This window comes from Chamaea fasciata, unplaced genomic scaffold (assembly GCF_029207755.1).
Source record: "Chamaea fasciata isolate MVZ Bird 193981 ecotype frontalis unplaced genomic scaffold, bChaFas1.0.hap1 SCAF_6, whole genome shotgun sequence".
In the NCBI taxonomy this organism is placed as follows: domain Eukaryota; kingdom Metazoa; phylum Chordata; class Aves; order Passeriformes; family Sylviidae; genus Chamaea; species Chamaea fasciata.
In genome coordinates, this window is record NW_027094091.1 from 5,333,087 (window position 1) to 5,360,145 (window position 27,059).

General features: G+C 40.3%; 1 protein-coding gene across 2 annotated transcripts in view; it reads right to left on the reverse strand.

Moving 5' to 3' along the window:
* Positions 1–27,059, reverse strand: part of NSD2 (nuclear receptor binding SET domain protein 2) — a 98,821-nt gene that overhangs the window by 58,208 nt on the left and 13,554 nt on the right. For both annotated transcript variants that reach the window (XM_066185301.1, XM_066185300.1), the window contains 2 exons: positions 23,662–23,715; positions 1,052–1,677 (listed from right to left, as the gene is read on the reverse strand). In XM_066185301.1, coding sequence (XP_066041398.1) covers positions 1,052–1,648 — 597 coding nt within the window. In that variant the 5' untranslated portion in view covers positions 1,649–1,677; positions 23,662–23,715. The remainder of the gene's footprint in view (positions 1–1,051; positions 1,678–23,661; positions 23,716–27,059) is intronic.

The window sequence follows — 27,059 nt, forward strand, 5'->3', positions numbered from 1 at the left end:
GTTAATGGTAGGACTGGATGGTCTTAGAGGTATTTTTCAACCCACGATTCCATGATTAACTGCAGCTGACAGAAAACCATAACATACGTTCTGTGTTTAAGGTGTGCAAAACCAGGACCTTTTAACAATCCAAAGCATTCATTAACATTTACCATTGTTATACAACACCACTCTGAATTATTCACTGAGAAACTTAATATACATAGAAATATCCCTGCTATGTAGGGTTTTTCCTCTGAGATAAAATTATTGCAAACCACATTCCTTTAAATGGAGTCTAGCAACAAAAGCTAAATGAAGGGGGGAAAGGACTCACAGCAGCGTTCTTATTTACAACTTGGTAAGGCAAATTAAAAAAAAAGCAAAATATCCATTTCTGCCCATGTTTGAAAGAAGCAAAAAACTGAAGAGACTGACCACAAAATTGATGACACCAAATACAAGATCTAGGTATTTTCAATTAAAAAAAAGTTATAACAAGCATAACCAGCTCTTTTCAGATGACAAATAGGCATAGGGACTACATTCCAACTGCCAAAATCTAATGGCAAAGAGGCTGGCTGATCAGCCAACTGATTGCTGAGTACATTTTTCTTTTAATTCAGAACCAGAAATAAAGGTATGTCTTTTTCTGAAACATCTGCTTACTAAGAAACTAAAATAACTCATTCTCCAGGAGATAAAGATCATCTCTAAATGTAGATGCTTCCTCACCTCCCTTGCTCAGGTGAACATCCTCACTAGGTCTTGGCTACACGTCTAGAGGAAGTTTCTCTATCATACATCACATACTTCCACATGCCCTGGTTTGCTCTGCAGGCTTGCTTTACTGATATGTGAACAGAATTTATGGGGTATTCCCATCCTGGGGAAGAAACAGGCACCAGCACTAGAGTGCATCTGTCCTTTGCTGAAACAAAGAGAGGCACAGAAAATGACTCCCTATTTGTGGGAAGCACCTACTAAATGCCTGAAGATGAGCATACAAACACTGAAATTCCTGTACAATTAACAAATCTCACAAAACACAGAAAACATAAAAAAGTACTACCTTCTTTTCAGTGGTGCTTGAAGTCTTTGATACTAATGTTGTTTCAACAAGACCCTGCTCAAGTAAGGAGTCATATTTTATGCTTCTTTTTCTGCTTCTCCTCTCCTTGTTCGCTGGCTTTTGTTCATTTTCCTCGGACTGAGACACATCTGCACCATTGTCTCCACAAATGGAGGACTCAAAAAGAGGCTTCCCATTCATGTAGGTTTTAGTGATTTTCAGCTTTATTTCTGGAGAGCCATTCTTGATAGGAGTCGTGTTGGGGGGTGTTCCAACTCCCTTTATTTCCTGAGGTTCAAAGCGCAGCTTGGCATCTTGGGCCCCAGACTCGCCATTAAACACCCGAGAGGTCAGATCTTTCAATTTGTCAGCTGGAATAAATGGAAGAGTCTCATGGCCATTATATTTTTGCATGACGCCTTCCTGTAGAGTGGCAGAAAGTTGTGCTTTGCCCAAGTAGACAGAACATTCACGATTCACTTCACAATTCTGAGGTTTCCCATTGGTATTTCCAAGGATCTCTGGTACCTGCTTCATTTTGATGTAGTTAATTTTTTGAGTTAACAGTTGAGAACTTCTTTTGATGCTAAAGTCCATTCAGCCCAGATGTTTCCAGTCTTACACTGCTATATTAAGACAAAAAGACAGTAAAAATTTTTAATAAGAAATGTCAAAAGCTATTAAGTATTCAGATAGATGTCAGCAGTAATATAAAACTCAATGTACTTCATCAGAGTTTTACTAAAAAAAGCTTTGTTTACAATCTTCAGAGGCAAAATGCCTCAATATCTGTTAATATGCATTACAAAAAAGTCCAAGATAAACAGAACTATGAATCATCAATTTTATTAAAGCAAAAGTGGAAAGCAAAATTACAGCTTTCATTTTAACCATTTGTTAACCATCTACAACATGAGTCTTGCCTACAATGATTACACAAAGGTATTGCACTATATAAAACAAGTAAGAGGTTAGACCCAAGATAATATCATTAGTAACAACACAAACCAGATGAGTTTATCTTCCAAAAGGTTGTGACAGCATAGAAACCCCACAGGCTGTGTTCCTGTAGCACCTACACTCTGGACAGCAGCATCAAAAGCTTCCCTTCCTCACTCTACAAACAGACCTTCAACCTTCCACCAAAACACACCCCCTGCAGAAACACTACAGCTCAGACAGTCTTCAGACATTTCCCAAAGCATTCTGGCAGTAAGCATGAATAAAGAGTGAGACTTCTGCGCCAGGAACACCAGCCCACTGGGAAACAGCTAATCCTTCAAGCCAGTGACCATACCAGGCAAAATTTAAATTATCAAAGCAACAGCTGGAATTTCAGATTTTTCATGGCAACAATATCATCTAACACCCACTTTTCATAAAGAAATTTGCAAACATGCAGCAAGCTAAAACTGCACTATTTTCTGCCCTAAACACATTCTCCAAGGATTCTAAAAGCTAATCCTGCCTATTTCAACATTATACCATTATAGCAAACAAATCAATCTGGCAGAATGACTCCTTTGTGGTCCTAAGCCAGGCAAGATGATGGTTTCAATTTTTAAAATTCACATGCATAGATTCTTCGTATTAGTGGGTCCAGTGTATACATGATACAGAAAAATACACCATCATAAATATTATGAAAGCTCAGCACAATATCATCATATCCATGCTCCAGGTAACCAATTTCATATATGATTAAGTCCAATGACTGTCACATCAAATCAAAATTTCATCAAATCTAGTCTCATGAGCTTCCAAAAAAGTGCAGTAAACCCCGTGATGAATAACTATTGAATTGTCAGTTACTATGGAAGAAATCACTTCTGAATCTCACCTTGTTTATGAATGCACATGATTATAATGCTTACAACTGGCATATTCCTCCAACTTGCATTTTTGATAGCTCTACATCAGGAGTAGCAACGTAAACATGTTCATAGCTGAGCACTGCTGTAGCCTGGCAAAGCTTAAGGATGTCAAGCCTGAATTCAAAGCAGCTGACGAACATGAAACCTTTTCATTTACAAAGATGCAGAAAAAAAAAATTAAATATCCTAACTCCATCACTCCTTAGCAAATGATCCCATCTCCCTAACATGCTGCTCTAAAACATCTACAAGATAAAAGGGTATCTTTCCACACAAAGCTATATAGATTCATTTGAGAGATGAAAACCCTTCTCTCTCCAGGCACAAACAGCAGTCTGAAAATCTGGCCTTAAACAAGGCAAGAAGAGCAAGTTCACCTGAACTCCAAGTGAATCTGCAAGAGAAAAAGTTCTAATCTTTCTCTAGTCAGATAAGTCTGAATTACCAATAAAATCTCTGATAAAATGAGTAGAAAGCAGCCAACTATATTAAGTCTTCTTAAGAGAAACCAAAGATAAATGGAAACTCAAAACTCAACAAGAACAGAATAATGACTAAACTGAAAGAGAACTCATGTCCTTTCACAACATCTTCTCTGAAAACATGGACATGAGACAAACTCTCAACCCAGTTAATAACATGACAGTGTTTCAAGCTGTGATTCAGCGGATTTAACTGCAATCACATTTCTCTTAAGGAAACGACTAATGACAAATTCTATAAACCTCTGGTCAAAAGGCAAACCTGCTGGGAAGCGCGTCACAGAGTTACAGACTGCAAGATTCCTTTAAAAAAACCACCAAAACGAAGAACAAAACAACCAAAACGCCGAAGTGTTGCTAAATCTGTACTTCCTTCCAAGGGATTCTTAATAATGATTCTTTATTCTCAGTAAACCAGAGGTTTGATTTGGGATCTCAGTTCCGAATTCCCGGCGGCAGCAGCGCGGCTCCGTGCGGCCGCAGCGCCCCCCAGTGGCGGCCGGGTTCGGCGCGGCTCATCCCGGCCCACGAACAGTTCCTAGGACGGCTCCATTACCTGCTTATCCATTACTTGCTTATCAGGATTTCTGGACGGAGCAATCCGCGTTTTGTAATCCAAAATCTGTTCCGTGCTGATTAATAATAACTCTTTACTCTCATCCCATACGTCTTGAAGCTACAAAGCCATCAAACTTGAGGCATGCCTCCAAAAAAGTAGTAAATATTCCAGTTAGACTTACTGGTGCACTCCATGTCAGAACACTGGATAAATTAAAATGGCTATCTTAAGAATGTCAAAACATAAAACCCGCCACAGTCACAAAATAACTTAGGCTGGAAAGGATTTCCTTAGGTCATTTATTCTGACCCCTTGTTTAAGCCAGATCAAACTTCTCAGGGCCTTGTCTGAACAATGACCCGTAGGTAACCCAAGTTAAAAGCTATGGTTTAAAAAAATCAAGTTATTCCCTTTCCAGCTAAAAAAAATCCCCCAACAACAACAACAACAAAACACCCCACAAAAACAACAACAAAACAAACCATCCAAACAAAAAGAAGACCAAAAAGGCCATGCCATGAAAGACCCTGAACTTCTAGCAGTTACCTTGATTTGCCCAATCCGTCTGAAGACACAGAGATTTCAGGAACTTCAGTGAGTGAAGGTTCAGTTAATGATTCTCTCTAATACAGGTCACTAAAAACAGCTGAAAGCACTGAAAAAGGCTCCTCAAATCACTGGAGCCCAGAGACAACAAATCCAGGAGTAATACTGTTAAAAGGAAGTTAATGTACCCATGACAATAGTAAATGGGAAAATGAAGACAAAGGCAGTAATTTGAAACTGTAAGATATCAGAACCAGGAGATACAGATTATAAAACATGGAAAATAGACCATGTTAGTACAAAGATTTAATGGAACCAAATGAGTAGAAGCTTAAAGTAAGAGGCAGAATAATGGGCTAAGATAACAGATGTGAATACTTCACAGAATATATAATCCCATGGGGAGATGAGACATGTAGACAGCAATTTGCAGGTTAGTCACCATCTCTAGGACAACCAGTGGGATGGAAATCAGCGATACACATCTCAGTCCTCCTTGCAAAAAATAAGCCGCATTGTAAGGTCTGGTTGAAAGAAAAAAGTCAGAAAATCTACACGTGGGAATAACAAAGGGTTTCAGGAAAGAAGACCAAAATTGAAGCCAGGTACATTTTGCACCAGCTTTACTATTCAAAACTTCATGGTAACTCTATAAGGAAGAAGAAAAAGGACCAAGCCCTTTGTGAGAAGAGGACACAGAGCAGAAAAGAAGGGGCAAGGAGAAAATAGCCACCAACCAAGCAAGGAGATCTAGAAGACAAGACATGAAGGAATGAAATAAGGTAGATCACAGACAAAATCTGATTCAAGTTGTAAGAGTAAGGTCCTGAAGCAGCTGAGCATACAATTAGATTTGGTAGCTAAAATCAAGTACACTCATGCTGGACCACGCTATCACACAGAAGCAAAAGCAATCCCTTATCTTTTTCTAGATGACTCTGTATCTATTGAAAAGGAAAGTGGGGGGAGGGTAGGGAAAAGAAGGGGACAAAAGCACCACACGCTAGTAGCAGCTAATGAGCTTAAGCCAGGATCGTCCCATACTGAATGTCTGGTGACCCAACAAGTACCATTTTCTTTAACAAAGGGGACAAAAAACATAACCAGGAGTCTGCTGAATAAACATGATATTTTGGCTTGTGAACAACTAGGTTTCAGTATGCAAAAGATTTCTTATCAGATAAAGGTCTCAAGAAGTTTTAATCAGGCAGCAACAACTGGACAATCCTTGCAGTGGCTTTGTACAAATTTTCATACAAAAAACCCAGGTTCTATATAAGGCAAACTATCTTGCAGAGATTTTTAAATCAGGTATTAATTACTTGAAAGTTCATCATCTGACAGGAGTCATGAGCCAAATACAGTTACTGTGCATGTCAGATTCCTCCTTCACTGTCCAGGCCACTATCATTTATGTGATATTTATTAGTCATTTCTTCCACATCTGCTGTAATTTCAGAGATGCTTTTCTGGTGTGTCAGAAATAATGGAGTACTCCATTCCTTTCAATTCTGCCAAAGGAAGGGGAACTGAGTAAGTAACTACCAACAAGCATCTCCACTAAATATCACTTTTGTTTTGTCTAAGGGTTTTCTTACTCTGGTGAATTACTCAGGGCAGGCAGAGGGGGGTGGGGGAAAGAAGGGGAGGATGACACACCTCAATACAAATTCACAGTAAGAGAACTTTATCCACAAAAGCTATTTTTGTTACCTAAAAGTCAGGCTTTCAGCTGGCATGACAAAGCTAATAGATGGCTGTAACTTTTTTTGTGTTAAGGTTGCTTTCTGTAAGTATTCTCCATTGTCTCATCAATTTTTAGACAAAAGGTTATTCCTATTTTCAGATCAGAATGAGAGAAAATATTTAATGAGATTAAGAAGGTTACAACACTTTTTTGCTAATACATTTGAAAACTTGAGTATGCTTACTCATATTATCTTGTATAAAACCCCTAAAATATCAAACCAAAATACAGAAGTAGATAAGTATTTACTATAGTGTAGTATACTCTAACCGTTCTTCACTACATTAAAACAACGAAAAATTACTACAGATCTAAACATAATTTTATTTTAGAAGAAAACACAACTAAAAATTGCATTGCAAGTTTGGCCAAAAGTTGTCACAAAACAGTTCTGGCCAGAAAATTCAAAAGCATTATCTCTCATGAAGAAAACCTCTACTGTAGTAGTTAAGAGAGAACTGAAAATAAATATACCAAACCTTTCTAAAAATTTACCACGAGTGTCAGGAAAGTTAAAAAAAAAAAAGGGCATTTGTCCAAAGTAGACAATTTTTAATGTAAAAGCACCTGAAGTAAAGAGTTCATAAATCTTACAGTCGATATAACAAGATAAAGCACATTTTGAAAACTCTGTAAAAAAAAGTTAGTGTACTTACAGTTGCACTTACTACCCAATATTACTTGCCACCATTATTGGGGGGGGGGGGAGTATCCATATTCTAAAATTTGTTTTGGGTCTGCTTTTTTTCCCCCTGATGGATAAAACTTCTGAACTTTATTGTCATAGCCTATTTTCACGAACCAAAACAAGTATTTACTGCCTTCTTATCAAGACAATAGCTAATACCAACTTGTACACTTAAGAACCGTAGAATGGAAGGCCATTTCTTTCCTTTAAATGCCACTTCTACTGCAGAAAGCAAGCTTACAAAATGAATGGACTTTCTTGTTCTTCCTTGGGAAAAGCTTTTGCAACCAACCCTTTTCTGTGGACAAGGCTGGAAGATTCCTAAGAGCATTCCGCCCAATGAGTTCCTTTTCTTAAAATCACAGAAATATTTTCTTTTCTGCTGCTGCAGAAATTTAATGTCAGTTCCACTCCTGCTGCTGGAGGTGAGTGAAACAATGAGATACATTTGAGTAAAATCAAACTCTTCTAAGACGTTGCAATTCAGCCTGAAGAGAGACTACACATACCACTGTGGTGGGACCACAGATCAAATAGAGAAGAATGGTTTATCCTCTGCACAGAAGCAGAGAGGAATACTGGTGCCTAAAATGGTAGGAACTAGTGAATACACCACAAATATTGAATAAACAGAAAAAGGCAGCCCCCAAACCTGAGACTTTTCTGTGTCCTGGAGAGCTCCAAAGTGAATGGTCCCTCTCCAGCAAAACAGGACTCAACAATTCAGTATTTCCTCAGTTTAGGTCTTTGCTCACCAATGAAATTATGGGTGGGCCAGAGCTGTGCACCTGCAATTTACGTAGCTTGGGAACAAAAAACCAAACACAATCACACAATCTCAAATAGCGCAGCACTTCGGTGCAGAGTTCCTTATTTATACTGCTTTCTCACCTGGTCTAACACTACTTTAATTTCCCATACCTTTTTTGATCACATTGCCTTTTTTTTGTCAGAATTCCACCTTTATTCCCTGCACCACGCTTTCAGGATCTGAACCCTCTGGCTTACATAATATTCACTGCAGCAGATAAACACACTATAATCTGTTTCCTCTTCACTGTGGTCAGTGATTCTGCCCTTATGTAGTTCTGCCTTGTATGGAGTTGTGACAGCATAGCAGTTGCCTGCAATAATAATAATAGCAATTTCTGATCACGCAAATTCTGAGGGAATTCAAGAAAGGGAAGATCAAACCTGGGATGAAACCACAAAATGTTATAGGTAATGAATCAAACTGCAGTGTTAACAAAATGTTATCTGCCATACCTCTACAGACATCAGTGTTTCCCAGATCTGACCAGACAGCAACTAACTAAACCAATAATTTTGCCTAGACCCTGACAAGTCTGCTATCTTTGTCTATCACAGCATTAAAACCTGTTCATCCAAGTGGGTACGTTTAAATGCCAGAAGCACGCTTGGGGCACTGGAATCATTCTAGGAAGCAACAGCGACACTGGTGACATGTGAGGCTTTGCCAACACTATGAAGACCCAGCTGTTTGTACATAGAGAGGGCATAATAATCCTAGAGCAGTGTTTGGCCACATCTTCTGTTGTTTACAGAAGCAGCAACACATAACACTCATAACACACCTCTCTAATGGGGACAAATAGCTGATTTCTCTCACCCAGTACATTCAGCTTCACATCTCATAGCATTAGGTCAAGATCTGGAGGGCAAAGTTCACAGGTAATTAATCCTGACTCCATGGCACCACAGAATTTTATTTACAGATGTGCACCACTCACTAAAAACTGCACTATCCACATCTGAACATAACTGACTATAATGTGATCCTAGCTGTTCTGTGCTAATTTTGATCTATTTTACATAGACCATAACCATTTACATGCAACTACATTAATAATTCTATCAATGTATTACCTTGAGGCAAAACACACACAGGGATCTGGTAGATGCATGCCAGGAACACATTTAAACAAGGCCTGAGACTTCAAACATTAGACACTCTTCAAACAAATCCAAATACTTGCTATGAAGCGGCCTTTCTGGTTCGGACATTACTTGGGAGTATTTCCCTGTGCTGCTGAAGCTTTACCATGCTCCTGCCAAAATGCATTACCATCATTCTCAGGGTTCTTAATTCCTTTTTTATTTCTTTTGCTACATCTACATCAAAAATCTCTCAGAAAGTGATTAGTGTAACTGTTAGAGGTAAAAGGTTTGGAATTTGAGTTTTAAGTTTCTATAGATATAGTGTAGCTTACCCATTCCACTTGAAGACAGAAAGATAAAACACTTTCCTGTCTAACAAACCAATTCCTTCCTGTCCACTTTCCAAAACTTCTGTATAGAGAGGTTTACAGTGGGTATCTCTTGCAATTTTTTGCTTTCCTTTCAGCACAGTACTGGCTTTGTGCATTACTTCACTGCCTTATCAAATTTAGTTCTTTGGAAAAATTCTGTTGTACATACTTCTCATGGGAAAATCTAGTTCTGACTGTAGAAATAAGTAGTGTTAAGCAATTGTTGTTGCTCTCCTTACTTGCAAAGTTTCTGAAGGCTCAGCTATCACTACCATTTTGAGCCAGGCTTTCACCTGATGAATAGATATTGCACATGCACTTTCAGCTACACATTTTATGACTGGAACTTGTTTTTTGCACTACTGCTGAATTTCAGTCACATTCCACATTTAATCCCAGCAGTTGTTTCTAGTTTGTTCAGGAGTGCCATTATAAACCAGCTTCTGATAGTCTGCATTTTACACTCACAGAAAAATCACAACATTAATTTCATTCTGAAGTATTTGAAAGTTGTTGGCAACCACTCCATATAGGGACATGATCTATATTCACATTTTTCACCCTATACTGTTCTACATGGTTCATATTCATACTTTGGCTTAAATCCCTCTGGCTTTATTATCAGACTAGAATCTAGGCATTCTTTACTACAGAGATAACTCCCCAATTTAGGTGTTTCTGAGTGCCAGTGCACTCAGGATCTTTGCTCCAATGGCATCTCACCAAGGCTGGCAAGTTCCAATTGATTTATCTGATACATGTATCAGCTCCAGAGACTAACCCATGCCACAGCAGGAACATTTACACTTCTGCTTATTAGAATGAATAAATATGGGAAATGGGTCCCAAACACCATGACAGAAGGCTGCATTACTGCATGTTCTTTCTAATGCTTCTTTTATTCTTTAATCAGTAGCTTTTCAAAATATTTCAAATTACATTTCAATCACAATTCTGGTGAGATTTGCCCTAATCTCAGCCTTTTCTCTCAAAAGATATTTTTGTCACAGAATATCTCATCTTCTTCTCCTTTGTATATCTCTTGTTTACTATGGCAGAACTCAGAGAACAGAACAGAACTCACTCCTGTTATGTTCTTTGACTTTGGCAAAGAAAACATGGAATTCTGATCTCAGTCCTCAAGGCCAAATACGTTTGAAGATGATTTGTATACCCTGAGTTTGGCTCAGTTGGTTGGAGCATGGTGCTAATAATCCCAACATCGTGGGTTCAGTCCCTGTAACAGGCCATTCACTTCAGCATTGGACTCAATGGTCCTTGGAGGTCACTTCCAACTCAGAATATTCTGTGATTCTGTAAAAAACCACATTTTTAATGTGCATTTTGGCATGGATGTGAGATGCTAGTATTTTAGTATTTTGTATAAGGCACAAGCCAAAGAAATTTCACAGACAGTTAAATGGTCATCTCTGTCAGCCAACAGAACAAGACATCCTTGTGCTTCTTGAAAGAGACACAGAAAACCAAGTGTCCTTCACAGACAGCAGCAGGGAAACGGTGAAGTTTCTATGAAAATCAAGTTCCATGGCACATCATGCTGCAATTTTCCAGTCATCTGCCACCTATGTATCCTTACCCTAAACAGGAATATAAAATGGCTCAAATTTGTGCTGGGGAGCTGAATACCAAAGTAAAAAAGAAGATCAAATTGCTATCCTGCACCAAGATAAAAATAGGACAAGTTAAAAGGATGGGAACAAAACTAGAAACAGAGCCATCACCTGTTGAACAATCCCTGCAATTTAAAACATTCTTTAAGTCTCTTATATACTTTAATAGTTTCACAGTAAGTCATATACGAGAACCTGCATCAGTGGTGCCTCAGGGCAAAGTCATTTTGCCCAATGTATGAAAACTCCCAAGTATATTAGGTTAGTACTGCACTTTTCCATACTCACTAAGTGCAATTTGATTGCTGTGAAACATTCAAATACATTTGCAAACACCTACTTTCCACACCTAGTTCATCACTCCATGGTACCATAAGAACAACTTCCATGCAACAGCATCATTTCTTACATTAGCAAGGACTGTACAAATCTTGCTTTTTGTGCAATCATGATTCAGAGGTATTTGTTTACTGCACACAACATGCATTTAAAAAAAAAAACAGTTCATGTTATAATCTACTGTATGCTTTGGACAGAAGTTGCTAAATGAGTTACTCTCTGGTAAACTCAGCAAAATAATCATTGTGAGAGTCAATTACAAGAGTCAACATATTATCTGGTGCTAAAGTTTAGAGCTGCTTGTCAGGAAGGTTAATGCACAGTCCATCATGCATTGCTTATCATCACAAGGTATTAATATATATTAGTATATACTCCTGTTCACCATGAATCTTGAGTATTTTTGTAGCTTGGTATTCAACCAAAAGGGTGGCAGAATAGACTATGGTCTACATTTTCCTTCTACATATAGCAAAAACTTCTCTTCCTGCTGATGCCAGAAAATATAAATTAACTATTACAGATGTTGCCAAACTTGATAAAAACATTGAAAATAACACCTGATGGATCATTTTAGTAATTTCTGTCAGTGTAAAATGACAGGAAAAAGGCAAATACATTTATACAGCTACCTCCAAAGACTGCAGGTCATAGAGAAGCTAATTTGAAGGCACAATGAAGGGAGAAAATTTAGGTAGTTTCTCTCTCTTCCTTCAAAAATGTTCTCAGAACCAAAACCTCCCATGTAACCATTAACCATATAAAATAGCTGACTGACCCATTCAAACAACTACATGAATTTACAACCAGCAGGGTGACTACTGGCAGATCAACAAGGCTGTCATTACCAGCCCTCTTTCTCCCAAGTTCTCTGCAATTATGCACCAAAAGAAATTTGGACTCACATGTCAAGCTCTGATGAGAAATTATTTTCTCTCTTTGCTTCACCACCTGAATACTTATCCTGGTGCCATGTTCCATCTCCACTTCTCATCTACACCACCAAAATTCCAGTACATCCTTGGTGAAGACATTTCTCAAAGCTACAGCCTAACTGGAAAGGGATGTTCCCTGGAGGCATGGGACTTACTGATGCACTTAGATCCACTGAGGAAGGGGCTCTGAGCAACCTGGTCCAGTGACAGGTGTCCCTGCATGGCAGGGGGTGGAACTAGATGACCTTTAAGGTCTTTTCCAACCCAAACCATTCTCTGATTCTATGATCTCCATTCTTCCTTCATCCCATGGCTGGATTTGGGAATTTTACCAGATCACATCCATTCAACCATAAGGCCATTTCAATTCTCTTTGCAGGAAAGTGATGAAAGAGCTCAAATAGTATAGCCACAAACACAGTACTAAAACATGCAGCCAATATCTACAACATTATTATTAGTCCCACCCAAGCAGTTCTTTACTCATGCCTGATTACTGACTGTCAGGGAATCTGTTGTTTTCAGCAATACCACTTAGTGGATGCTTCTCACTGTGCAGCACACTGCTCATAAGGAGAGGTTTAATTTTTTTCCCAGAAAAGGCCTGGGCCTTTACCTTGCTCTTTCATGCAATTTTTCATGCATTAAACCACCTTCTAGGCTTAAATCCTAAGAAATGTTGTGCAGTTCTATCACTAGCGGCGATCAAATTGCTGCAAGAATCCTGTTTGTGTCTTCTACTCATCACACACCAGGACCCTGGAACAGGAATCTGAGCAGAGCAGGTGAACATTTATGCACATGGAGCCCCAATGTAGTCAATAGGCTTTGATCGGCCACAAGGAAACACTCACATTTATCAGGCTGGAGAAACAAGACCTCACTTGGGAAATGTATTGACACTGGTGGAACAAAAAGCGGGCTCAGAGCAAAACTGAGAGGTGAAAGCGCCACGAACAACAGGACACTGAAAAACAATCTCTTCTTGCCATTCCTTTGCCATTTTATTAGTGCAGTGTTTTGGACACAAACTCACATGTATGTGTATATTCACCACCCAAATACTAGAAAGCCACCCACCAACAGTCATTTCTGCTTCCAGTCTAAACCCAAGCAGGGCTGGTTTTGCTGTACTACCCAGTCCATTGCATGCAGGCAGTAATTTAAATGCAATAATCTCATCTGCAAAAGACTACCACTGGCTTCAGAAAAGGCACGTAGCCCTACAGATAGTAGAAGACTATTTTTTTTTTAAATCTTACTAAACATTTGTTGGATTCATATTGAACTAAAAAGAAATATATTTTATTTTTATTTTCCATCTTCTAAATGACTTTAAATCTAGACCCTTAAAGTATAATGACCTAGTTTCTTCTGACATTTTCAAATATTACTTGATAAGGTTTTACTGTACTTTTAATACCTGGATTTTTCCAAGTATGTATGAGGGTGGACAGCCCTATAACCTTCACAACAGCTAGTCATACCATCTCCAGTAATATTTACAGCATTTATATTCGCATACTGAAAAAATCTGTGAGATTTCCTGATAGTTGCATACTAGACAAAAATGCCTGTATGATTTAATATGTGGGACATAGATAGCTACGGAAACAACCAAAAATTACATATACTGTAAGTAATGAGCCCTGAGCATCCCTGCTAAAAAGTGGTTTAATTCTGTTATTTCAGCCAACAGTCAAATAATCCACAGTGAAATTCACCATACTGTGAAACTGAGGAGTTTATTAACGTTGATATGCTGCATTTCCCAAGCAAAATTCCCACAGCAAACAAGCAAATAATAGCTTCAGCAGTAAGTTTACAGATATTCTACTAACATACCAACATGTTGGTAAAGAACCAATTTATTCCTGCAGCTGAAGTCACACGTTTCATGTATAAGGAATTTAACCTTATACATACATACATCTATCTATCTATATCTATATATATATACACACTTAAGTCACCAGCAAGGACTCTTTGCAAAATCTATTACAAACTTCACTGCCACCCTAGTGTTTACCTTCCTTGGATGTATGCAAAGGCTAAAAGCCAAACATATCTTCCTTTTTTTTTTTTTTTTTAAAGCAGACCTATTTAGCTTACTCAGTGTGGGGTGCACTAGCTCCTAAATTTAACAATCATTATAAACCAACTTTAATGCAAATGCCAATAAGAAAATATTCATGCACACAAAATACATGGGCAATGAATGATACCAGCCTCTTGCTTGCGTTATGTCTGTTAGCAAGAAGCCCATTTTCTCTGAAATCTGTTTAAATATGGTGTTTACCGTCTCTGTACTTCTACTAGTGTTTACTCCTCCTTTCAGCCGACATATTTAAGAAAAAAGCCAAAACCAAAAAGCATAAATACGTTCAAGAAGTATGGCAAATTCCCTTCTCCACCCCCAGAGCGGTAAAGCCACAGCAGATGAGCTGTAACTATGGCCTTGGGAATACAAGTTCCCCAGGCTCTTTTACCACACAAATATCAATTCAAGTTACAAGAGCCCTGTCCTCTTAGGCTTAATGAATATTGAGCCAACGAGCCCGTACGCCTTCGCAGGAATGTTTTCTTTCCATTTTCCTAAGAAGGCTCTCCTCCCATACCGGTCCAGGATGGACTGCAGAAGGGTGTAAGTAGAAGGATCATCACACCAGTGTTTAGTGGAGGAATAAATCAAACATGGCTTCCCCCTCCATACATTTCCAGAGTTACATTCACTCCTGCTGCCGTACAATCTCAGTCCTACCCGGCGGGAAGGGGCAGGAGCAGCCTCCACCTCCCCACACCCTCACCGCCACGGGGGGGACATTTGCAGCCTCCCTCAGTACCCCTTAAGGGGGCGGTTTAAACCCTGGGGAGGGTTGTTTTTCCCCTTCCCATCGGTCGTGTCCCCCCGCTCCGCTTTTCTTTCTGATTTGCACTGATTGATCCCCCATTCCCCGGGGAGGGAGGTGGGACGGGTGGGCACCTCTCCTTTACCCCTTTTATGCTGTCCCCGACCTCCCGCAGCGCCGAGGAGGAGGAGGAGGAGGCGGTCAGGGGGGAAAGGATGAAGCTGCAACAGCCGGGACTCCGGCTCGGCATCGCTCCTTTCCGCTCCTCCGCCACCTAAGAGTCAGGCCCAGGCAGCGGCACAAATCCTGCGGCAGCCTCCGGGGGGGCCGAGGGGCAGGCGAGGGGACCCGCGGCCCCGCAGCGAGGGCCAGGTAGCGGGGGGAGGAGGGGGGAGCGAACAAAAAAGCCCTGCTCCGGGGAACGGGGAAACGGGAACTGCGGGCTGCCCGGGCAGATGGAGACGGTAAGTTTGAGGGGAGCGGAGCCTCGGCGGAGGGGGAGTCCCCGGAGGAAGCGCCGGGGTGGGAGGGGGGGCGCGGATGCGCCGCCACGGAACCCCCCGTCCCCCACGCCGCCTCCGCTGCGCTTCTGCCGGCCGGGGTCCGCGGTCCCGGCCTGGGAGGGGGCTCCCGGTGCCCGCGGCGACGCGCGGGGCCGGGCGGCAGCATCCCCGCGGGCGGGCGAGCCTCGCCGCCGCCGCTCCCGCCGCTCCCGCCTCCCGCCCGGGGCCTGCGGGAACGTGCCCCGGGTGCCTCCTCCTTTCCCGCGGGGAGAGCCAGCCGCGCTCCCGGCCTACCGACCTGTGCCCTAGCGCATCCTTCTCCCCGGGGAGCCGGGCGAGGCGGCGGCGGTATCTCGGTGCCGGGGAGCGGCGGGAGCCGAGGCGACACAGCGGCAACAGCGGCGGCGGCGGCTCCGGCGGGTCCTGCGCGGCGGCCCCGCCCCCTCCTCCGGCCAGAACCAGCGCGAAAAATCGGCGGCGCTGATTGGCCGCCGCCGCCGCGCGGCCCCCGGAGCGGCCGTTTCAAATCCCCCCGCGCGGAGCCGCCCGCACGCGCGGCCGCCGGGAGCGGCGCCGGCCGGGAGCGGGGCCGGGAGCTGGACCGGGAGCTGGACGGCCCGGCGGAGCGGGGAGCCCGGGCCGGCTGCCAGGGGAGGGAAGGCCACGGGGCGAGGTGGGGCTAGGCCCGCTCGGGGGAGCCTGGCTCGCAGCCCCCAGGTGGGCGAGAGCGCCTCCAGGGCCCGCCCACCCCGGTGCGAAACGCTTTTTTGAAAACATCTTTATGTTGGTGTTATTATTTATCTCCCCTGGGGTACGGGGATGCTGGCCGCGAGCTGTCCCCAAGTGGGCAAGAACGCGTTAAACCCACCTCCCTCTCCCCCCTCACCCCCTCGAAGGGGAATATATAGAGGCCGGCGAAAAACGTTTAGTTTGAAATATCTTTATATTATTATTTATCTCTTCCTGGCCGGCTGAAAAGCCCTCTCCTCACCGCTGGCCTCAGCCACCGTACACGTGCGCTTTCTGAAAATCCTGATTTAAGCCAAATGTTTTGACTTTCCCTACAACTGCACACAATTTGGAGGCTGTCGAATGGTTGTAAGAACCAAAGTGTGCCTGGCTGCAAATTATCCGGGCTGTCTCTTCTGGAAGTACGGCCTGGGTTTTATTTTTCCTTAAGATTGCATCAAAATAAGTACATGTGCTTGCAATTTACCAATTGGAAACACAGCTTGGTTTTGGGGGGTTTTTTCCCTTCTCTCTCTCTTTTTTTTTTTTTTTTTTTTTTAGGTCAAATCGTTAAAAAGCCATCATGTTACAATAGGAACAAATATTCTCATGAACCGTTGCACCAGATAATGTAAAGCAGGTAATGGCCAGGTTTTTCAAGCTTTCAATGGTTTAATAAAGGATTTATGAGCCCTGAGAACCTGTGTTTGTGTTCAAGGTGGAGAATAGAGTTCCTCGGTGCTATGGATACTGTATTAACCTGGTAGCTAAGGACCTGTGGCAACTCCTGCCAAAGGTAAACAGATGATAATTGAGGGAGGGGAGCACACCAGCATCATACTTCATGGATAATGGTGAAATTAGGCCATCTGTTGCAGAAAGTCCCAGACTATTTATTTTTTGACGTGATCCTTAATTTACTTTCATGTGTTAAAAGTTTGTTGATGTTTTTAGGTGAGTGTTTAATGGTGGCTGCATGGCAGTTAGCAGTTGAACAGTCCAAATTTAGTGCTAAGTACTTAGTAATGAAAATCTTAATCATTAGCTGATTAAAACTTTAAAGGTGGCTGGAGGAGATCTGTCTGCAGTGATAAAGGTACCTTAACTTGTTTTACAGCCTTTCTGTGAAAAAAAAAAATACACTATCTTTAAGGTGTTAGACAAACAAGATTTAGTTTCCAAATGTCAGTGTTTACAGCACTAAAGAGAAAGATAAAGTGCCGTTACATTTTAAAATAGCTAATTTGGATTAAGAGTTGTGACAGTTTTATCCAGCTTCCTCTCTAAAGTTCAGTTAAATGCAGTCACAAAAAACCTAAAGATCCTTTCTAATTAGAAGTAGAGACACCAGTATCAATACAAATAAATAGAAATACAAGTATGTGAATTCTGTTGTATATGTAAGAGAATATACAGGGTTGCTTTTCTTCATAGTTGAACAATAAATCTAATGTACTGAAAGTACAAAGCATGCCATGTATGCAGGGGTGTTTTCTGTTTCCCCCCCAAACCCCCCCAACTTCCAAAAGAAACATTAATTGTCAATAATTTGTGTGATACAAATACTTTATCTATGTTCTCTTGGGAATAAATTCTTTGTGCAGGCCTGATGATATAAATTCATCTTTATGTATGACTTACGAAAGAGAAACATTTTCATTTTGTACTTATCACTAATGCATAATATCCCACAGATAACACAGTTCCTACGTTTGCCTTCTCTGTCAGTTCTTTAAGGTGTTAAGTGGAAGGATTTTGTTATCACGGTCAAGGTGATGAATCTTAGTCCTTACAATTCCTGTAAATCACTGGCCTTGCCTATGAGACCAAGATTTGCAACTGTGTAATTACCTCCTGATAAACCCACCATGCAGACTTACAGGAAAGCTTATGCTGGGAGTTAACACCTTTAACTGAAAAACCACCAGTTTATATTGTAGATAGACACTGGTGCAAAGTTGTCCAATGTCTTGACCCTTTAAAGAAAAATTGTCCTTGCAGGTTTTTTAATTTTCAAAACAATGGGGTGTTTCTTTGAGCTCTTATTGTGATAATAAAGATACCTCATTTTTCCACTGCAGTACACAAAGAGGCTGGTCCTTTGCAAGGGGGCATAGGTGTATGACACTTCTGAAAACGGAGTTTAAAAAAGCTTTAACTTCTCAAGGTGTAAATGCATATGCAGTGCAGAATAAGCTTGTGCTGACAAATCACAGGCATGCTGCATTACACTTGAGCAATGGCTTGGAAGGAGTTGAATGAAATGTCCACTAATCAGTTTCTAGTAGTCACCATTTCTCAGGCTGAACTTCTTGGAGATTTTGTTCTTTCATTACATTTCCTTGTGATTTTAAGTTAGCCAATATTTTTTTAGCAGTTTTGGCTTCAATGGCTTATCCAAGAAATATCAAAGATGCACAACTAGAGCGAATAAAAATATTCATTTATTAATGACTCCTGTTTCATTTGGTGACTAAAATTTTACTGCTTCTTACTTTCAACTTTTGTGGATATATTGTGTTATACAGTATCACAATTATTATCTCTCAACTCAAAGGCATTAAAATAAATGTAGTGGTAGCATGCTGCCATAGAAATATTTAAATATTTTGGAGATTATCAATTAGTTACTAGGCCAAAAGACAATTTGCAATTCAAGCACTTTTTCAAGGTCACTTATTCAGGAGCGATGGGGACCAGCAGTCCCTGTGCTGAAGCTTTGCCATTCCCCTGGCAAAGGCAAACAAGAACAGAGCAGTTCATGAGCACGTTTAATCTCACTGTAGATCTCTGTGGCAGGAGCCTTGAGTCTACATTTCTCTCCTGTGTGGATGCTAAGGATTGATTGCTTTCTAAATTCCTTTCTTGTACCCATTTTTATTTTTGTTTTAGGATTTTATAAAATAATCTGTCTAGTATGTATTTTCCTGCATGCAGATTATCTTGGTGGCAATGTTAACTCCAAGTAGTGCTAAACTGAAGTTACATGAGTGTAGTCCATGTGTTAATCAGATATTCCCAAATTAGTGAAACAGCACAGCATGTGTGCAGTGTTTATTGTATTAAGGTGTTGAATGAGATAAGTACCATTTTAGGCCATATAGAATCTACAGATGCAATTTTTTCTTGTTTCACAGACTTTTCCACATATCAAGTGTAAACACTGAAGACATTACAGTTCAAACCATGAATACACTGGTAAAGGTAATGCTGCCCATTGTCCCATTTTGATGTAGCACTGATGCAGAGATACGTGCTCAGTGTTATCCCTACTATCGACACTTTGATGCTGGCAGCTGGCAGCTCCATCACCTGTGCACTGACTTGGGCCAGCAGTCCATGTTTTTCTTTGGATTAACAGAGAGTAATTGTTGTTTTCATCGTGTCTGAACCTATCCTTAGTTATGTTCAGTATAGCTAGACATGGAAACTCAGCTTCAGCATGTTAGTCTGTGTGTCGTCACAAGTGTTGAGAAAAATCTTTATCAGCATGTATGTGTTTATGTCTTTGACCATGCAGCATATTGTATGCTCTTTAATATGGACACAGGAAGCTGCTGTTCTAGAATTAGAATCAATGAAATATGAAATTTAAAATCAGTGTTTCAAAGTATTTTATATCAATTGTAGCACATTCATTGTAAAATGGTAGTAGTAAATGTGTTCTAGAGAACCTGAACATATATTTGTTAATTAATTTCAATGAAAATTCATTGAAAATGGTTACTTGAAAAATTTGACATGTATTAGAATCACTTTTAAATTATCTTGAAAATGAGAAGGTACAGGCTTTTCAGACTTTGTGTAACCCCATATAAAAATGGAGTAACGGCATTTTTTAATAGAAAGTTGATTCCTTGGGAAAAAGAAAATAATCAACTTTGAGAATCTGAAATAGAATTAGTCTCTGTCCAAATGAGGGACATCTTAAGTGCAGCTACAGTTTATGGCTTAAATGCCAATCAGAGTAAAATATAGGTAATACCTGATGAAAAAAATCAGTGAAATGGGAATCTTATTCATAGTACAAGTTACACCAGCCTGTTTACCAGGTATGTTTTCACATAGGAAAAGAATGGAGTAAATATCACTTTTGTTGCAAATACCTGTTTGTGTTTGCACCATTTGTGTTGAGCAGAAGGAAGAGAAGTGTAATTGAGGGAGCAAAAGGAAGAGGCAAGTTGAACACATGAGGGAGTGGGATACATCATCAGGGCAAGACAGAGGCCATGGGAAAGGAAAATTGAGGAGCACGTCCCTGCTGTTTTCCAGTGTTGGGATGATAAAAACCAGCTGTATACCAGTTCTCAGCAGCTAACGTGCTTCAGCTTGGTATAAGTAACTTCAGTGGATCAATAAATTTATCTATAGAAGTTGTATGTCTCTAATTATCTTCCCCATCAGTATGACTTAATTTAAACATTGCTGACATTCAGAATAAAATAAATCTAATCTATGTAGAAACACACAGCTTGAGGATTCAAAATATATAAACTCTATCTATTGATAGCATAGTGTTACTGTGTTTCTAAGCATAAACTTAATCTCACTTAGAAGTATAAATTTCAAAATACATTTATAATCAGAATTAATGTTTAGCACAACAGAGCAAAAATATAGTTTTTTGCAATATGTTTGGTGTGTGTTTCTAGATCTTACAGAGTTAAGCTTTAGCTTTAACAAGCCAAGTCTTGGCTTTCGAGGAGCTGTAATATAGGTTTGAATGTTAAATTCTTCTGCATTTCAAATTGCTGACTTATGTTTAATCTTCATATAATTATTGGTCAGCAATAATCACAATGTGGTAAGTTATATAGCAATGGAAGTCTTGAAGAGCGGTATTTTTTTCATTTTGGCAGAGAAGTGACTATTGATATTTCCACTCTCTGCTGGGGCCAAAGAATAAAGTTTGTTAAGGGTTGAATAGGCCAGATAGATAATGCTACTACTGTTTTCAGCAGATGCTAATGCAGTGTTTTATTTTGCACATGTATTAATCTTTGCTGCCTCAGTACAGAGTGGTGAGGGTAACTGTGTAGGTCCTAAAGGTTAATTTCATTCTTTTTTAAGGCATGCCATTATTCTGTTAACAGTAATTGCTCTTTTTTGAATGATTAATTTGATCACATGAACTGCTTCTAATTATGTTGGTGACTAGCAATTTCCTGTACTGAGAAATTGTAGTTGTGATCATATCCTATTTACTCAGTGTATTTGCCTTGAGAAAAATGATCACTGACAAGACATTTTCAGAAATTGCCACTAATTTCAAGAACAGTTTGGAGACTTTATATAAGATGCTTTGCACTTGTTTTACATTGGTGTTGAGTATGTGCAATATACTTGACAAATGAGGGCTGAAACAACTGGATGTGAAGCGCAGGATGAGCAGGTTTGCAAATGCAGGCCTATCTGCTAAATTATCACCTGTGCTGTCACTGCTGTGAAAACTGAAAGGAGTGGGATGCGTTTCTTGCGCATTTTACAATGTTCTTACACTCAAGCTGGATATGCTTGCTGCTGTGAGCTCTGTTTGCTCGCTTCAGTTACTGTTAATGAGGCAGAGCGTGCGCAATGCCAGCCGGTGCAGCACTGAGAGGCTCCTGCCTGGTGAACCAGCCCTGGCAGGAGCTAGGGCTGCTGGGCTGCCTGCAGGAGTCACACTGCGCTCCACTGTCAGCAGCTCAGCCCTACACACAGCACTGACCCCGCCAAGGCACTTCTGCCTCCAGTGCCAAATCTGCATCCAGACATTGGGCTGTCTCAGCTGCATTTACAGCAGCTGAATTAAACTGTGATTCAAATGAAGAATGTACACAGCAGAGAAGAAAGTTGCTGGGCTTGGCCGGGATGTAGGACACTGCCTGCCTGAACATTCACCCACTCTCTGTTGTCTCACGCTGAAGCTGGGCATGGTTGTAGTACCACTGTGGTAAGAATAGCATCATTCCCATGGACACAAGCCACTGGGAGTTGAACACTCCTCCTTTTGCAATTGCTACAGCAACTGGGCACGGAGTGTTTGCTGAAGGGCTGATGTTATGTGCATCTTCTGGTTCTGAGCTGGTTCTTCAAAGCTGTTTGCACTGGTTCCACAAGAGTGATAGGCAATTACATGGTATTCAGAATCAAGGGGCCTGTGATTCAAAGTCCCAACTTCTGTCTTAGCCCAGAAGTGCATCAGAGGGCCCAGAAATACTTTTGCCTCTTAGTAAAAGTACACCACTAATAACACCACCAAGAGCTGCAGTACCAGGATCCTGAAACTCAGCATTCTCTCTGGTAATCTGACATTCAAAGCCTTCAAAGAACACATACGAGGCCTTCAAAGTGCAACCAAGTCCTCTGCACAACACACCATCTTAAATGCACGTTCTACATGTTTTCCTTACTTCAACTGCACTTGTAAAACTGTTACATTTGACTTGTATTTGGAATGACTCTGACAAACAGATGTACTAAACAGTAAGTAGTCTCTGCAGCCCCAATCACGTATGCTCTAATACAGCTATAATGCCCAGTACCTGTGGAGACTCTGGTCTAGTCCACTGTAGACCTGCAGGAACAAAGAGCTGCAAGCCTTTTTTTATGTGCTCCCTGTTTTGCCTGTAACCTGTCCTCAAGGATTTTTACAGGGAGGCAGCCTGTAGACCTCAAATGGACATGTCCCTCACAGTAAATTAAAGAACTTCATCAGATGGCTCATTAGAGTGGGGCCTGTGATCTCTACCCATTACACACAGGCTGCCTCTCCAGCTGCATATTGCCCTTCCTGATTACCCTTGCCACCTCTAAGGCTGGGGCATTTACCTGTTTGTGAATCAGCTCAGGCATTCCTGCAGTTCTCAGCCAGGTGTGCAAAGGTAAACTAGTTCCCCTCATGAGTGGATCACGAGTTCTGCTACAGTGTTTTGAGCCAGAGCTTCTGCTGCCCAGCTACAATCCATTGTCTGCCTTCACCTGCCTGGTACCATCCTAATAAATTATGAGGGGTGTGCTCAGAATTTACCACTTTGCTGACTGTATGAACAGCAAACAGAAATCTGAAGGATGCTTTGGAGATACTTTTTACAATGCAATATAAACATAGCGAGTGGGCCTGTTCAGAAGTCTGTGGATATGCTCACACTGAGACAGTTGCTGGGCCTAGCTCATTCAGGAAAGAACATAAAGAAGTCTTTGATTCAATAGGAAACATTTACCCAAGAGTTGTGTTCGAACAGCTTAGGTCTCAGAATGGAATTCCACTTTGATAATTATCAATATTCATTAAAAAAACTTACTTTGGCTTCTGAGAATTTATTTCTAGATTGGTTTAAATATCCAGTTATCATACTCTTTAATTTTCTTTTCATGACATTGTTAATTAATTGTATGTTAAGTCTTGAATAATTTTAATGGTTTAATTTATGACCCAACAATGCTTGCCCTTTAGAAAGTCCAAAGAGATAGACTTACCAGCCTTACATGTTCATATGGAACCAGCAGAGAAGCCCTCGGCATGTGGGTGTCCTGTAAGTAATATTGAAATGAATATGTTAAATAATGATGCCTTCTGAAGGTAAAAGCTGTGGTTTTTGCAAACCTTTTGCACACTCGTGTGTGTGTGCCAGGCAGACAAGCACTCTGGAGTTTGAAAGATGACCCCCTTTTGAACTACAAGCATCCCATCTCAGTATGATTCCTAGGGAGAAAATCTTGTTCCAAGCACTTTGGATTTATGTAGGCCCTGTGGAGTTCACTGGTGGGTTTATTTGGCAGGTGGGCCTTATTAACCTGCCAGCAAGGGGACTGTTTGACCTGCTTAGGTTCGTAGAGCTTGTAAATAAAGATTCTGTCAGGGAAGAGGGATTCTCTTGTGCTTCAGACTATTTATTTCTCTTCTAACTGTGGCTGTTAAAGCTTATAAAGAAACAGAAGGTCTGGGATGTGAGACAGAAAACCCTGAGGGAGTTTTATGTGTTGTATTTGGATTGCTGTGTTAATATCCTAAAATAAACACAGCATGCCAGAAAATGGGGAATATTTTTATTGTAATTATTATTAACTCAAAGACATAAATTATTGGTTATTGAATGGAGCATGGCTGAGCTTGGCTGTAAAGGACAATAAAATAACCTCTTAATTTAACAACAACACCTATTGGCAATCAATGGGAACCAGACATTTAATCAGCTTCATTTTCCTCTTTTTATTGCTATTCTTTTTTTTCTTTTTTTGCATTGTTTTGAAGTTAAAAAATTACTACTATTTACATTTTTTGCAGCTCAGGTTAAAAATGAATACAGTAAGTTTACAATAAATTGTAATCATAATAAAACTATGATAGACTCTCCATCAATAGAGTAATTTTAATTGGACAGAAATATTATATTGAAAGGTATGTTGTATTTAAACAGATTTTAAAAAACCCTTTAAGCAGATTTAAAAAAAAACCCTTTAAGAAGTCTTTTCGTCTGTGTAGTGCAGGTCTGATTATAGGGTCCTTTCTAACTCTGCAGAATGTAATTTTTAATGAGTGTATCTTATTCAGTGAAAAGACTATGTTATCTTATTTATATTCCTTATAATGCAAGAAAATGTTTTTCTTTTACTCAGAAGCTACCAGTTTGGACTAGCTGAACAATCTTTTTGGGAATGGTTTCCTTCTGTTTCAGCAGACCTACTCAGACACCCAAGTGCTACTGCAGATCAAATGACACTGAGTTCAGCGTCTGCCAGAGCTGAGATTTTGAGTCTGTATTCCTTGTTCAGTCTTTTGAGAGTCAATTTTGGAATATTTCTGCCTTCTGTCCTGAATGGACTTGACAAATGTTTTTTGACCTTAGTCAGGTTGGGCTGTTCTGGTACTAAGACATTTTAAAATATTTTATATTAACAGTCACCAGTTTATAGAGACTCTGTTGAATTTACAATTGCAAACATACTCTCTGCAAAAAGTCACTCTAGAGCTGCTACAGTGGCCCAGGAGAACTCAGCTATTGAGGAAGGACAAGTAGGGTATTACTGCTGATGCACTCTGAGTGGAGAACAGCTTCCCAATTTTTCTAGTCACCAAAACTTTACAAATTACAGGAAGGCACTTGGGAGAAACATGAAGACGGGCTCTTTCTTCTTTTGTTCCACCTCCCTTCCAGTGGGCATCTCTTTTGTGAGCTGGATGCCCTGGCTCCCAGCCCTGCTGTGATGTGTAACTGTGCACCTGTTTCAGGGGGATTAGCCACTGGTGACAGCCCATATCCAGAATTTCCTCCACAGATGGTATTACCCTTCAACAAGTGAGTCAGAACCATTTGACTTGAAGCTTTTTATAGTTGTTGTTGAGGGTAATGATAATCGTCCTAATAAAGTAGTTCTTAACCACTCAGACTGAGTAGTTTGCCATTGGTTGAAGAAGATACCAAGCTGCCCTTCACTCCCATCCCTATCAGCTTTACCAGCACTGGCAAAACACTGTTAAGCTTTTACAATCATCTGTCATTACAGTGGGAAGCCAGTGTTGTCTGGTGGATGAGATACCAGGCTGAGGCCAGAATTGACTCCGCTAATTAATTCACCATTGGGAAATCTAAGACTATATTACTTCCTCTGCTGTTTTGATTTTCCTAATGATAAATACATTCATTGGAGAATTCAATAAACAGCTCATGCTGAAAATCAAGTATGCCAGGATTGGTTTGCAGAACTGGGCTTTATGTTAAGTTTTCTAGTCTGAAGAATCAAATATTATCTGTATTGTATTCCTACATGTTGATAAGTTAATTGATTACAGAAATAGTAGTCATGTTTTTTGCTCCTTTGCCTGCTGCTTACAGGACTTTATGTCATTCTAGTAGAACACAGTTTTTGATATAAATACTTTATTTTCTTACTTTGAAAATTGTCCATATATAGTTCAGGGAATAAATGTCCTAAATATGATTCCACGCAAGTCTCTCTTTTTTCTTTTTATAATTTTCTCTTCTCTTTTTTATCTTCTCCTTTTCCCATTTGGTTTTTTTTTAATCTTTTTTTTCCCCCTCCCTTTCTTCAAGTACATAAAAAGAATCAGGCACTTCCTGCTATCCCTAAGCACAAATTTAGTTCCTGGTATATCCACTCTAACGTATTCAGGAAGGAAGGAATAATTTTTCTGAGGCTGTAGTGCTTTTATAGTGGCTGCAGTAGCTGTAGCTCAGACTGTAGCTCCATACTGGACGAATTGTGTAATATTTGATCTTTGGAAGTAATAAGGAACAGGCCCATTCATAGGTGAGAATAATATGCATTGTGCTGTACAGTGAAGCAGACAAATGTTCCTGCATAGAGGAGACTACGATCTGCTAGAATAAAACAATTCATACCAGCCACAAAATTCACTGAATAACAATAAATTTTTTCTTAAATAAAAACCTCCATTTCCTGGCTAGGATAAAGTAAGACTGATTATGCACCACTTGTAAAAGGTGGATTTTATGAAAGAAGAGGATGTTAAGTGCTCTAGAGGAGAAGGATTTGCAGGAGAAGCATGATAAGATAAAGATTTGTCTAAAATAGGACTGGGAAATGGCTAAGTGGGAACTGTGAGCTGAGTGTGTGGGAGGAAAGGAGGCAAGCATTCATTTCACCAAACATTAAGAACAGAAAAAAGGCACAGGTGGAGGGCAGATTTCTTTTTCTTAGTCTGTTTTAAACTGACCTGTTGATTTCAGTTCCTGCAGGGCATTAAGACTGTGTTCAGTGGGCTTTTAATGTACATCTATCAACCAGGTTGTTGTGAATAGTTTCTTATCTGCTCTTTCTTCTAACTACTCTCTTTACCTCACCAAAAAAAATCCAAGAAGTGACAACCAGTCTGATTCACCTTTCAATTTAAG